This window comes from Aspergillus undulatus (genome assembly GCF_047715775.1).
Source record: "Aspergillus undulatus strain CBS 261.88 unplaced genomic scaffold BDV17scaffold_119, whole genome shotgun sequence".
Taxonomy (NCBI): Eukaryota; Fungi; Ascomycota; class Eurotiomycetes; order Eurotiales; family Aspergillaceae; genus Aspergillus; species Aspergillus undulatus.
Genome location: NW_027396723.1, coordinates 13615 through 28499, shown reverse-complemented (window position 1 = coordinate 28499; position 14885 = coordinate 13615). Strand labels below are relative to the sequence as shown.

The window sequence follows — 14885 nt, the reverse complement described above, 5'->3', positions numbered from 1 at the left end:
CATTATCAAGGCCTCTCCAGTCTGCATTATCAAAGTACCGAAGCTTCTTTGATGGTGTTAGAATAGTTGCAATAGCATAAACTGAACCATATGGCTGATTATTAGTTTCAGCATAATACTTCCGGAGCTTTGTATTAGCAGCCTGAATTGCTGTAAGTATATTCTTCTTCCAGGGAATAGCTTTGTGTTTAAGCCTTGTCTCAGCCTGATCAAGATGGTTGAATAGCTTATTATAGATACTGAAGATATGCTGGATAGTCACATCTCTTGTCTTTGATAGCACGTTGGTAAAGTCAAAGAAAGGCTTTGTAAGTAATAAAAGATACTCAACCTGACGCCACTCCTCTGGATTGAGTTTAAATCGAGTATAGTGATGAGTATCACAGTATCGATCAATATCTGACTGAATTCTTCGAGCCCGATCAAGCATTAGGAAGGTTGAGTTCCATTGTGTACAAACATCTTGGATTGGTACCAGTCTTGGCTCTGTTGTTTGTAGCTCAAGAAATACCTTCCGGCGCTGCGGACTGGCATTAATAAAGACAGCTAGATCTCGAATCTATAAGGAGAATAGATAGCTGTTAGTAACTAAGTTTAAAAACAGAGGGTATAACTTTTCTGCTAGGAAAAGGGAAGAAAGCTAGTATTACTTACCTTCTTTAGAGTCTTTACAATATCAGGGTGTTGTTGATTCTTTTGTCACGAGCTAGAGTCGTTGATACTAACAGAGTAGTATTAAACTAGAAGAATTCGCTAGAGAATTAAAACACAGTGACCGTCGAGCTTCCTATAAGTGTCACGGACCGACGTTGGTGCCAACCTTGATTCGTCATTCCGGAAGTCAGCAACAATCATACGAGAACTGGCCTGTACAGGGCTTATCCCGGACCAGAGATTCAATCGGCAGTTGGTTCCTAGTGGACCGGCTCGTCGCAATTCGGGCAATGCTCGAATCAAGACTTCGGGCGTAGCTCGTCACAACAATGTTGGCTATCTTGGTTGTTCCGAAAATAAGACACGAAGTACAAAACTAACTACATGGTAATGAGCGTCCTTAAATACCCGTACCTTCATACTGTATCAAACCTATGGATATGTCCCCGGTCAAATCCTGTCAAAGCATCCAGTTGGCTTCGTCAAATCGTCTGCTTTGCTATATCATATCACTGGATAACGTAATTCCCGGGCGATCCGGCCACCCCGGGCGATCCGGCCACCCCCTCGAATTGTCGACGCGTAGTTGGACTGTAACTATTCAAACATTCACCATGCCACCAAAAGCGCGTCAATCGGCTCAAGAATTGGCTGAGCAAGAGGGGAGAATCCAATTTGCTATTCAATCTTTAAAAAACAAGCAAATTCGCAGTGTTCGTCGTGCAGCAGTGGTTTTTAATGTACATCGATCAACCTTACAAGACAGATTAAAAGGCCACCATTTTCAACAAGAACACTGCAACCATAACCACCGGCTATCTCTAGTTCAAGAGAATGCTTTAATAGATTGGATACTATCTAGGGATCTACGTGGAGTCGCTCCTAGACCCTGTCATGTCCAACAAATGGCCGATATAATCCTACAGGCAGAGAGTTCCTGCCCCCCTCAACCTATTGGAAAGAACTAGGTCTCCGAGTTTATTAAACGCCGTGGGGAGATTAAAAGTCAATTTGCAAGAAGATACAACTATCAGAGAGCCTTATGTGAGAGTCCAAAGGTTATTTCTATATGGTTTAAGCAACTACAGAAGGTTAAAAGTGACTGGGGGATCTTGGATAAAGATATCTACAATTTTGATGAGACTGGCTTTGCTATAGGTCTAATTGCAACTACTAAGGTGGTTACTAGATCTAATATGCCTGGAAAGCCTTATCTTATTTAGCCTGGCAATCGAGAATGGGTTATAATAATTGAGTGTATCAATTCAAGGGGTTGGAGTATTCCTTCAACCATTATCTTTAAAGGAAAGGTCCATATTGAAGGATGGTTTGATGAAATACTCCTTCCCCCGGACTGGAGGATTGAGATGAGTCCTAATGGATAGACTACTGATGCAATTGGCCTTCGTTGGCTTGAAAAAGTCTTTATTCCTGCAATAACTAGCCGGACAAGGGGGGGGTATCGGTTGCTTGTTTTAGATGGCCATGGAAGCTATTTAACACCAGATTTCGATAAAGCATGCAAGGACAACAACATTATAGCTATCTACATGCCTCCACACTCTTCTTACCTTCTTCAACCTCTGGATGTCGGCTGTTTTAGTCCTTTAAAGAAGGCTTATGGAAAATTGGTTAAGGAGAAAGTTTGATTAGGGTTCTACTATATTGACAAGCTTGACTTTTTAAAGGCCTATCCTACAGCTTACTAAACAGTCTTTACCCCTGAGAATATTCAAAGTAGCTTCTCTGCAACTGGAATACAGCCCTTTGAGCCTCAAAGAGTGCTGGATAAGTTAAATATTGCGCTGTCAACTCCTACCCCCCCTCCAGACCTTGGGGGGGCTTCAATATCTTCCTCCTAGCTTTGTACACCTTATACAGTCCGTCAAGTGCAAAAGAAAGCTTCCTCAGTCAAGAAGCTTTTAAAGCAGGGGTCTAAAAGTCCTTCAACTCTATCTAAAAGAGCGCTAGAGGAGTTGCTAAAGGGTTGTGAATTGGCTATCTACAACGCTGCTTATTTGGCAAAGGAAAACACCGATCTCCACTCTGCTTTTAAGAAAGAGAGGCAGAAAAAGAGACGATCTAAACGCCAGATGACTCCTACAGATGGTCTATCAATTCAAGAAGCTAGAGACCTTATTTCGTCGAGAAATACTCAACAAGAGGTAGAAGGGGAGCCCTCCAATAGTTCTGCTCTACCAACTTCTAAAGGACTAAAAAGGGCTCCACCAAGGTGCTCAAGCTGCCATATTTTAGGGCATATTAGAACTAGTTGTCCTGATCGTATATCTAAGTAGTTCTAATGAATTTGACTTATTTTTCGTTGTTGGCGATGGCTTCAACGTTGGCAAGCATCCAGAAATTCGAGGGGGTGGCCGGATCGCCCGGGAATTACGTTATGACTCTAGTGGCTTAGTCATCCTTCGGTCCGATATGCTTCCGTCTTTGTCACACCCTAGTTACGGCGCAGCTGGTCGATTGGCTGACGTCGCTTGGTCTTTCTGACAGGAACTTTGATGAGACCGGCTTTGCAATGGGAGTCTGTACAACATCAAAGGTCATTACTGCAGTGGAGCGCAGTGAGAGGCCTCGTACGGTTATCCAGGGTAATCGAGAATGGGTCACAATAATTGAATGTGTGAGCTCTAAGGGGATACCAATACCACCAGTGGTTATCTTCAAGGCCAAGGAACATCAGGCCACCTGGTACCAAGAACCAGGGCTCCCAAAGGACTGGATACTTTCAACAAGTGAGAATGGTTGGACTACAGACAAAATAGGCCTTCAATGGCTAAAGGAGGTGTTTGAACCATGGTCTCGGCGTTCTATGACTGGTGCTAAGCGGTTGCTTATTCTTGATGGCCATTCTAGCCATCAAACTGCAGATTTTGATATATTCTGCAAGGAGAACGCAATTATCTGTCTTTGCATGCCACCTTATACATCTCATCTTCTTCAGCCTCTTGATGTGGGTGTTTTCAGCCCACTTAAACAGGCATATGGAAAGTTGGTTGAAGGCCTGATGGTGGCTGGAAATAACCATATTGACAAGCAAGATTTCCTACACCTATATCCTCCAGCACGTACGAAAATCTTTACCGCAGGCAATATTTGCAGTGGTTTTACAGGAGCTGGCCTTAAACCTCTTGATCAAGGTCGGGCTCTTGAAAAGATCACTTTCCAGCTCCGTACGCCTACACCACCACTTCTTGTTGAAGGTTCAATATCATCTGCTTTTGAAACACCACACAACCCTCGCCAGCTTGACCATAAGATTCGCAGCATACAAAGAAGTGTCCAAAAACGAAATCTCTCCAGCAGTCCAGTATCTCATATCCAACATCTTGAGAAGGCTGCCCAGATGGCTATGAAGACAAACCTGTAACGGGCGTAGGCAGTATTGTTTTCAACTGGCTGTCCTGTATTCACGAGTATCACAAGCTTGGAGAGGAAGTATGAGGATAGGCCTTCCTCTCCCTCTATATACATGCTCCAGAGCTTCCATCAGATTCTATCCACCCTCCTAGAATGTCCTACTGGTTGAGGGCATGGCCGATAACCAAGACCCAGGCCATAGCCTGTGACAAAACCTTCTTCTTCAACAAGAAATTAAGGTTGTACGAGCAGAAAATGAGCGAAAAATAAAGAAGAGGGCAAGAAGACATGCAGCTCTAGGTAACCATGCCCTTTTAACTGTACAAGAGGGCCTGCATCGTGTTCAACAGCTGGATGTACAAGTTGAAGAGCAGGCTCAGGAGCAGGTATATATACCTTCTCAGCGCGCTCCACCCCGCTGCAGCGGGTGCAGGGCTATAGGACATACTATTAGAAGTTGTATAAACAAGTAGCTTAATTAACAATATTTTATTTATTTTAATTTAACTGTATTAGTGGCTCAAAAACTGCGATGAAATGGCTGGCTTGGAGAAAAGGCGCGGTTCGCCCGTAAGCGCGGCTCGGCCGTGGAGTACGTTACTGTTATTTACAGCTAGGCTTCCGCAGAACCCCAAAAACCCAGACCCAGACCCAACCCAGACCCAATCTGGGTGGGGTTTTGGGGCCAGATCTCTAACCCAGTACTGGGTCTGGGTCGATATGCAAAACCCCAAACCCAGTACTGGGGCCCCAGATAACCCAAGTTGGGTTTTTTATGGCATCATAGTCCCGGTCCTCGTGACTGCATAAGTTATGCGGTTCTTGCTGTAATATTCAGTATTTCTCTTCCATACTAATTTTAAAAAATATATCATTATACTAATTCTTGTTGGAATACGACTGAAACAGGTAAGATTATACAGAAGTCATGGTTTCACCATTTAAATCCTTACAAAATCATCATCCTCTCTTACCTTTCGCTTTCTTCCCGATGTCACAGGCCATGGCCTGGGTCTTGGTTATCGGCAATGCCCTCAACCAAAAGCTTAAACAAAGTTACATATATCTGAACCATGGTTCAGAAAAGTCAAAAGTGTTAACGTATGTTTAGAAAAGTTGATAAAAAGGAGGAAAGAAGGTTCATGTTTTTGTCTTTTATCTGTTTCTCTAAGCTTGTGATACTCGTTTATACAGGACAGCTAGTTGAAAACAATACTACCTACGCCCGTGACACCCGAAACCCGTACTTGGGTATTCTCTGGCAACTCTGGCTCACTATGAACGTTGATCAGATCAGATTCCGCGGACCCCTGATCTACTTCTTCAGTATCGCTGATCGACAGAACCTCAATATCATCAGACTTGTCTTCCTTCTGCTCTTTCAATGCTTCAATCTTATTTACAGTGAAGAAGGCTTCAAGCTCCCGTGCTTCTTGCGCCTCAAGATCAAATCTTGAAGCACAAAGAAACATCATCAGTTCCTCAATTGTTCCAGACTTCATACGTCCGCGGCGATAATGACAAATATCACGAGCAGTATTAAACAATCTTTCCACTCCCGCACCAGTTGCCGGGATAGAGAGAATATCTCTTGCAAGTGATGCAATCGCGGGGAAACGACCCTGGTGTGCTTTCCAGAATTGCAGAGGCTCTTCCTCAGTAATATCTAAAAATAATTAGTTTTAAAGCAAGTTGAGCGTAGCGTGAACTTACCACTGTCAAGGTATTGGCTCATCTCCCCTGTAGCTGGCTTGGACTGGATCTTATTCTTACTAGCTGCCTTGTTTAGCCTCCTAAACAAGGACTGTGGCCTGGCAGGTATATCAGTACTTAATGACCCTTCTGTATTCAAAAGACGCTCTTGGTAGGGGATCAAGGTAGTCGCGAATGCTTGTCGATAAATAGTATGCTACTTTGAATCCCAGTCTTCTGACTGGAAGAACTGGAAGCGGTTGTCAGGGGCCAACATAGTACTGATCGCGAAGACATGCCCTTTGACATTATCTGTCTGTGAATAGTACTCATCAAGCTTTGCTCGGCCAGCTTCAAGAGACTCAAGCATATGCTTCTTCCAATAAACATGCTTTCGCCGCAGTTGTTTCGTCAGCTGTTCAAGATGCTCAAAAAGTGCATTGTAGATCTTGAATACCAGATAAATTGTGACATCTCGAGTCTTTGAGAGCTTAGTTGTGTAATAAAAGAATGGCTCAGTAATATAAAGAAGATAGTCGATCTGGCGCCACTCTTCTTCACTCAGCAACATCTCTTTACAATTATACTTGTCACAGAAAGGCTGAAAGAACCTGCGTAGTCTTTTCGCCCGACGAAGCATGAGGTAAGTGGAGTTCCACCGGGTCTTCACGTCTTGGATTGGCTTAAGCTTTGGGTCCCTCTGCCTGAGATCGGAATGATCTGGGTTTATTTGAAGGTTTTTGAAATTCTCGAGGCGTTGAGGGCTTGCATGAATATAGATTGCAAGATAGCGGACTTTATTTAGCGTACATAAAATCTCGCATGTCTGAATTTGAGCATTTGCTTTCGCTGCTTGTGATTGCTGGTCTGTCCACTTTGTTTCTGTGGTTTCATTATCTGGGACCGCTCTGAGCCGCGCCAGAAGCTGGTTCAGACTGAGCTGGATAACATGAGCGAGACAAGGAATTTGAAGGATATTAACATTATTCGGCAAGGCCTGTCTGAGCGAATCAACCAGAGTCTTGTTGTTTGATGCATTATCAGTTGTCAATCCAAAGATCCTGTCATGTATGCCATGATCCTTCAACGTGCAGAGAAGAATATCACTCATATTAGCGCCCGTATGAGATCCATGAATTGGTTTGAACCCAAGGAGTACCTCACGATAGACCCAATCAGCATCGATAAAATAGCCAGTAATAGCCAAGAACGCCTGTGAGAATGGAGATGTCCAACAATCTAGCATAATTGACAACTTGACTCTGGCAGGAAGCATCTGGAGAGTCTGTTTCTGCTGTTCAAGCACAAGGCCCTTGAGTCGGCGACGGATAGCATCGGCAGAGGCGAAAGTTGGGGTGCTCGGGGCAGAGCGAGCAGACTGAATCAGACGCTTGAACGTTTGATGCTCAATCAGATGAAATGGGAGTTGATTAAGCGTAATAAAATGTAGGATGTCTTCCTCCCAACATGACTGTGAAAAGGGAAGAGTAGCCTACTAGGAAATATAAAGACCCGCAAGAGTTAGTACATATTATATAGTTTTATAGAAGATGACTAGTTAGCGTGTAATATACCCCATTCTTCAGAAACCTTGTGATCTCTGCATTCTTTCCATTCTTAGTATTTCGGCAGGATATGGTTTTAAGATGCTTGGTCGTAGTTGATGTGCCATGATACTGATCCTTGCCCTCTGCGTTGGTATGCATAGTATATGGATGCTCAAGAATCTTTGCGCAGCGCCGACACATAACTTTTGGCGCACCATCTGCACTATGGGCAACCTGATAAAAGTGTTCCCAGATAGCTGTATGCCTGGTTGAATCCCACTTAATCTTACTCCTCCTTCCATAATCAGTTTGTAACTACCAATCTACCCACTCGGTATGCACCATATTGTCGTATAGAATAAATGTCTTTCGGCGATCGGGTCCCACACGCGTCAGTGAGGGAGGTACTAAAGTAGGTATATTCGGTCGGAGGAAGTCAGGATTAAACGCGTTGTATGTAGCCTGACTATCAGATGGTGTCTCAAAGGGGTTTAATAGTGCCAGATAGGTCAGTTGCTCTACCTCTCCATTATAGAGAGATAATGCGAAATTAGATTGTTGACTCTGGCTCTGTGACATAGCGAAAATAGGACTGGTAGTAGGGAGGAAGGAAGGAGAACTAGGGAAGAGCATACTTACCAGGAGTTTAGAAGTCTGGGTAGAATGAAAGGGCTTAGACAGAGAATTGATTGAATCAAAAGCAATATATCAACGTGACTGCTGATTAGTTAGTCTATAGGGCCGACCCCTGAAAACCCAGAAAACCCAGAAAACCCAACTATAACCCAGTAATAGCCCAGAAAGCCCAGGTATAACCCAGTAATAACCCATTCCCACCCCAGTTCTACCAGGAGCCCCCAGAAAATTTCACCCTGTCTCATGAAGGTAGAAATACTATAGAAGGGATCAAATTCCTTCACGCCTATGAATAATTACTACTTCATAGCGGCTTACTGGGATAATAGAGGTTAGAACCTTTTAGTTTATATGGAGTATGTATAAATTTCAGCAGAGATAGTAAGGTTCTATTTTATATATTGTGATCTCAAAGATACGCATGCAGTCTGCGCTATAGTCCATATATATTTCTACAAGAATATTATAATCAATACACCCATAAAGCCTCTAAATCCTTAATAATACCCAGAGCCCTTCAAACTGTTAAGTTTATAGGTAAGTATTCTTTTTAGAGTGCACGCAGAAGGGCAAGAAAAAAGTTATAGATTCGATAAAAAAATGGGGGGGACGCCTTTGCTCGAATTTTGAAGGCCAGTGGGCCGGCCCATGGGCCGGCCCATTAGACTAACTAATAAGAGAGATCATCAGATATGGGGCTAAGATTTATTAGCTAATCATCACAAAAGACATTAAACGCGTTATCTATTAACAAGATCTTTAATAGCTATCTAGGATTCAAGAAGGCTATTACTAAAGCCTTTGGAGACCTTTGTTATAGGTTCCTCGCACGAGGCACCTCTTCAGTTGTTGTTACTCGGTCATCATGTGACCTCGTACGAAGACCCACCCTCGCTTACCTCCTACCTTTTCCACACACGACTATCTATCTTTTCCTCCTTCAACGAACCCTTCATGTACATACAGCGCGGTATAGTTTAGCACAAACATATTGCCCCCTTACAACCTTAATACTAAGGAAAATACTAAATATTAAATATATACCTTTAAGCAAGGACCCAGAATAAGTATTAGGGAACTAGTTTCGAAGTTCTACTAAATTATATTAAACCTTGACTAGGAAAATAAAGTATATTAATTTTAGTATCTGTTGTGACGGTTAGCGGGGCGCTGAAAACGGCCCTCATTGAACCGTCCGTCTGCCGCCCGCCACCGCCTGCTGCCGCCGGGCATTTGACTGCCCCTTGCGGTATAGCGCTTACCGCTTCGGGGATCGCGTCACCCGCTCGCCGCTTTTACAGCCGTCCCCTGCCGCCTCAACACGTCCGCTGCATCTATATAAGCCCGGCCTCTCTCCCTCGAACGACCACGCACTTTCTCTTTCATTTTCCCCCTCCCGTCCTGCCTCGCCCGGTGCACTGCCTCCTTCCCAAGATGCCGTGTTACCCGACGGTTGCCCCTTTCCAGCATAGCGCCGTCAAATCACCCCTCTTCGCCCCCTCTGCTACGGCGTCGCCGACGGGTCATCTGGACGATGGAGAAATTGAGGCCCTGATTAACGTTGCTTTATTGGTTTGTGAGCTGTCCGTTTTGCCCCTGATGCTGTGCCGCTGCTGATTTTCATAATCAGGGAGCCGTATGCGCATCGTCCGCCATCTGATCGGCGACTCTGGGGTTTCCGGCTGATGCCTATGGCCATGCCATCCATCTGGGCTTTCCCTGTGAGCTCCTGGATCCTCAACCGTCCTTCTACTGTCTCCTATCACAAATCTCATGTTGCGCTTCTTCGATCGGGCTTCTGATGACCCATATTAGAGGGGTCAACTCTGGGTTATCCAACGACCAGGTCTGACTGCAGCGTGTCAGCTGCGCCGGGGTGAGCCCGGTTGCGCCCCTCTCCTCCACTGCTGTTTTTGAACCCCACCAGGATCGCTTTGTTTACGTGTCATTGCCCTGTTTACTAGCCAATGGCAAAATTGCCGCACCCCTTTCATTTCAGCATGTTTGACGAGCGAGGCTCCGAGCTGGAGTGTCCCGCTATGATTTGCGGAGGACACTGGTCCCGGCCATCAGGTGGCGCTCGCGGATTGAGATAGGCACGTCGGTAGAGCCGATTGAGATGCTGACGGCGAGAAAAGCGCCTTGGTGCTTCTACCGACGAGAGGCACGGAATGGTAGACTGCCGAGAGACGAAGAGCAAGTATAAAGCGGGCGATCAGAACCGCAGAGGTTGCATCTCAGTCCGTTTCTCACGTCGCCTGCACTCTTCCCTCCAGCTCCTACCCTAAATCCTCGTCCCTCCACTTCCCTCCCTCTTCCCAATCGCCCGTCTGCCACAATATACCCTGGAAGATCCTTATTTCCTACAACATGCTGCCCATATTTCATATGAACAACTTCAAGCCGTGGGCTCCCCCTCACCGGAGGCCATTTATGCAACACAAATCATCCAACCCATGCTCTCCAAGAACCCAGAATGCCCCTGGGAGCACCTTGCCACCTCCCAAGCATCACCTGCCTGCGCGGCCACCGGCCGAAGTTTGTGTGTCTACCAACGCGGGCATCCGGCCGTGTCCATCACCATCAAGCTCCCAGTGCCAACCACGGGAAACGACTGCACCAGAACCGCATAGATATTCAGAGATGACGGGACACGATAAAAACCCAAATGATTTGGCGCCTCACCTTAAAGATGCGGATATGGTTTCCCGCTGTGAACTTCGAGACAACACTGGTACCCCAACCGAGCCGCCGCCCCTATTTCGGGGAGATTCTGCGGCGGATGGTCTATCATCTCCAAGTGTATCTAACTCGGACGATAGTCTGGAAGAGTTCTTCAGGCTTCCAGATGCACAGGAGACACTCCTATTGACCCGGCAATCCTTGCTTACCACGGGTCTTGGGAGGATGTGAACATCCAGCTATCAGTCCCAGAGGTTGCCGACAGCCTCATCGATTCCGGGACGATTTGTTCATATCCTGACCCTCCACCCATTCTTCACAGCCCATCCGGCCATTATCAAGATTCCAGCAAAAGGGCTGGTGGTCAAAATGGCAGTACTCAGACAAGTGGCCACCCTTACACCCATGACGGTCATCAGTTGCGCCCCTCTCAACAAGGCACCAGCCCCGACGCATCCTACGCGAACGGTGCCCGTGAGAATCACCACGTCTGTGGAGATTCTAAAAGCCCTAAGCGGAAGACGCGACAATCAGACAGGAAAGCTCGCAAGCGGCCTCGAGCTTGCTCTACGTCGCCGCCCAAGAATGATTCCTTCACTGCCATCCGTTCTCACTTTGTGTCAATACCACTTAACGACCGGTTGCAATTCCTTTCATGGCTATTCGAAGGTGCTCTACAGCATTGCATGTCTGACTCTTCACCAACAGTATGCAAAGATAGAGATGCACGAGCAACTAGTTGCTCAAGTCCCCAGAATAAGACTCAACAAAGTTCGATCGTTTGCAGGGAGGCCCGAGGAAGCTCGAGGAGGGGCATGCCATGGTCCACGGAAGAGGAGGGTCTTCTACTGAAGCTGAGGAAAGATGAGGAGCGGCCTTGGGCAGAGATCACGAGGTTATTCTCGGAGAAATATCCGGGGAGAACTCAAGGCGCGATCCAGGTGTACTGGAGCACGACCCTTAGCAAGAAAGAGGATTAACGCTCCACAATAAGATATCCCCCTCTCGAACCCAAAAGGCTCAGATTGTTAGACAAAGCCAGAAAGCCTGTGAAGTCTCCACCATTTTCAGCTCAGCCGGGGGATGCACAGGGCAGCGGCGATAACTCTCATGTCCGTATAGGGCAGAATATCGCATTTTTGGATATCGGCCTTATGATCGACACTTGTCGAAAGGCATACAGTGCGGATATCAAGCACATACGAAGTTCTCCAACGTTATCGCTTTACGAATGGGTGCCCTTTCGCTAGAAGGCTTCTGGACTGGCAAGCAGCTAGAGGTTAGGCGCACCTTCCGAAACAGTGAATCTCAAATTCCAGTCTACCTAGTATCTTTATGTCTTCCTCTATTTCCTCCCAGAGCAATATCGAAATTGACTCTATCCCTGGTCTTGAGATCTTATTGTTGCATTAAAAACCTTGTAGTTGAACCTTGGATCCAGCTGGTTTGTCCGAAGACACAGCCTTAGTCCAGGTGAGTTGTGTTGAAAAGTCTGTTCCCGGTATCAGTAGCCCCCTTGCCAGTGTACTCATTCTTTGACAGGCGAAGTGTGATAATGGTCAGCTCAGTCGAACGTGCGAGGGCACAAATAGGGCTGCAGCCTCTAACAGCCTTGTCTTGAATAACCCCGGCAACGACAATGATACGAACCGCGCCGTTGATACCCTGAATGTGCCGCACGAATTTGACCACCGAGTTGCCACTGTTGATCACATCATCGACTAGAATGACAGTGACAATACCCTCGAGTTCCTGTTTCTTGATATGCTTCGGCTGGTTGGCGTTCGTCTAGCGAGCCTTGGGGAAAACTTTGTTAATGCCGTGAGCCAAGAAGAGCCCACCGCGAAACAACCCCATGATCAAGGTTTGTTCCTCGTTCAATAGACGGTAACCATCAACATAGTGCCCTTGGGGATGGCGTATAGGGAATGACTCGACACCGATGAGCTCGACCAGATATGTTCTGGCTAGATGAATGCCAGTCTCTTCATGAAATTCCTGCAGGCGTGGACCGCGGACAAGGCCATCTCGCGTTAGGGTACTCAACAACTTTGCCGTATTGGTGTCGGTAGCATGGTAAAGATTTAGACCACCGGAGGGCTTGTGAGATTTAAAGACTGAATCCACGAATGACTTCTCAGTGATATCAACTACTGGCAGTCTGGCAAGGTTAAGCCGCGGTATGGTTGAGCTGCTTGGAAGCAGAGCCTGACGAGCTTGCAATCCATTACTCACCATTGCCCTCAAAAGTTCGTGATCCATGCTTTTGCTCCGGTTATGCTGATCGCCAACTATAACAATCGCCTTGTGAGCAGCGACCATCATTGGCAGATCAACAGGGCTATCTCCAAAGACCCAGGTATATGCCTCATGGACTTGGCGCGCATGAGTAACCAAGCTTCTTTTCACTGCAGGAGTGACAACAAACTCATCTATGAGCCTCCCCCCGCCGATAATTTTGACTATCTTGGAGAGACCTTCTTTGGCTATGATTTTTTCCCACACGCGACGGAGCCCGCAGGTCACAATTACGGGACAAACATGGTCGTGTCTTCCTGCCTGGCGCAGAAGGGACGACATTTGAGGGTAGAGAGTTGTTGAAGCAGCAACTTCCTCACAGATAACATCAAAATCCTTGTCGCTGACAGACTCCTCGTACATCAACATCGCTTGTCGAAACGCGATATACGAGTAGTGCAGCTGACTCTTGAACAACGCAGTCAGCGGGTCCCCTTCGCCTCTTGAATATTTGACCTTCTTCCAGAAGAGTGCACTGGTATCTTCCGCCGCCAATGTCTGGTCAGCGTCGAAAAACAGAACGGTCTGCAGCTTGTCATAGTGTTCAGCAGATAGAGCATTGTCCAAGTACTGCTCAGCAACCGATGTGTTGTGACTCTCATCATGAAGCTGGAAGTCACTAATCACACTTGCTAGCTTGTCTATCAAGTTGGGATAGACCAAGGCAAAGTTGATGTTGTTCTCATGACAAAGGCGATGGATTTCATCAATTTCAGCCTCTTGCCAGCGTTGCAAATGTTCAACCGACAAGTGCGAACGTCTTCTTTCCGTGTCGCCTGCTTGTTGCTTTGCCGTCTGTTCTACAGGAGTGTTGACGTATAGAATATGAGTATAGGTATTTAGATCAGCCTGAGTGCAGACCCTCAACGCCCGTTCGTCTTCCTGGTCCCGGAACGTGAAGTGACCAGTGACAATGCCGACCTTTCTATTCTGAGCACATGTGAACTTGATGGTGCCAATAGCAAACTCGCGAACTTGGTTCTTTTTGTCATCGTCCAGCCTTTTGAACGCTTCAAGTCCACCGGGGGTCACGGAGCCGATCATCTTAGAGCCTTCGAAGTACTCAAAGCCCGACTCACCCAGCTTGTGCTTGAGTTGCTCCATGACGTATGTCTTTCCGCAGCCAGGAATGCCATACAGCCCGATCACTCGAGGAGCAGCTGCGGTGGTAGTAACGGTGGTCACGCTCGCGTGGGAAGAGCCGTTGACCGGCTCAGGTGGGACCTGGGTTTCCATCATGGAACAGCTGCAAGATCAGGGTGGAGTCTAGAGGGTTATATGGCCTGTCGACGTCAGGTCAGGCTGGTTGAAGTGGAAGGAGAGGCAGTTACAGTCAGGCAAGTCAGATTGTCGTTCAGGTGTTGGGTCAGAATCTGAGCAGTAGAAGATGGCAGCAGCTGGAAATTTGCAACTCAAATTGACTTTAAGATGAGGAAAGAGAGAGTTAGGTTCTTTCTGGTAGGCGAAGGTTCTGGGAGGTGGTTCTGGGAGGCGGTTTCTGGGAGGCGGTTTCTGGGTCCTGTCAGAGAAACGGCCCTGCTTGGATCCGCTGTTGCGTACAAGGTCTCTCTTTAAGCCTCGTGTTGCTCAGTCTATTCTTTTATTTTCTGTTTGTTTCTAGAAAGCAGTGGAGCTGACAGAAGGGGTCCAGTGAATTCATGGACTTGATTCACAGGATGAACTCGCTGGATTATAAAACATCTATAATCTGCAGAACCCGAGCTACAGCCATATAACAATCATGGAAAAGAACAGAACTCAAGCTTTTGGCAGACTATATCTCCTGAAGATCTTGGTCAACGATCACAACTCTAACAAACCTGGTGTCTTTAGCTAGGCTGTGGGTGTTGCACACCCAGACTGATTCACGCAACATGGGCACCCGCACAAGCAAACGAATACAAACAGTCAATCAGCCATGTGAAATTGATTTGTCCATCAGCCATCCAGACTCTCAGCACAAATCAGCCGGTGACAGACATTAATCTTCTCAGAAACCAA

The 14885-nt window shown here is 46.5% G+C and overlaps 2 protein-coding genes across 2 annotated transcripts; one reads left to right on the top strand and one right to left on the bottom strand.

The window, feature by feature from the left end:
• Positions 1-10274: 10274 nt before the first annotated feature.
• Positions 10275-11944, top strand: BDV17DRAFT_297400 (SANT/Myb-like DNA-binding domain-containing protein; the record flags this gene model as incomplete). The annotated part of the gene is made up of 2 exons (XM_073763485.1): positions 10275-10725; positions 10761-11944. 2 exons carry the CDS (start codon positions 10275-10277, stop codon positions 11564-11566), a joined length of 1257 nt encoding a protein of 418 aa, XP_073609861.1. The 3' UTR covers positions 11567-11944.
• A 106-nt stretch (positions 11945-12050) lies between these two features.
• Positions 12051-14120, bottom strand: BDV17DRAFT_296752 (uncharacterized protein; the record flags this gene model as incomplete). Its single annotated transcript, XM_073763368.1, has 2 exons — positions 12051-12338; positions 12396-14120. The coding sequence occupies 2 exons, from the start codon at positions 14118-14120 to the stop codon at positions 12051-12053; spliced, it is 2013 nt and encodes a 670-aa protein (XP_073609860.1).
• Positions 14121-14885: the final 765 nt, after the last annotated feature.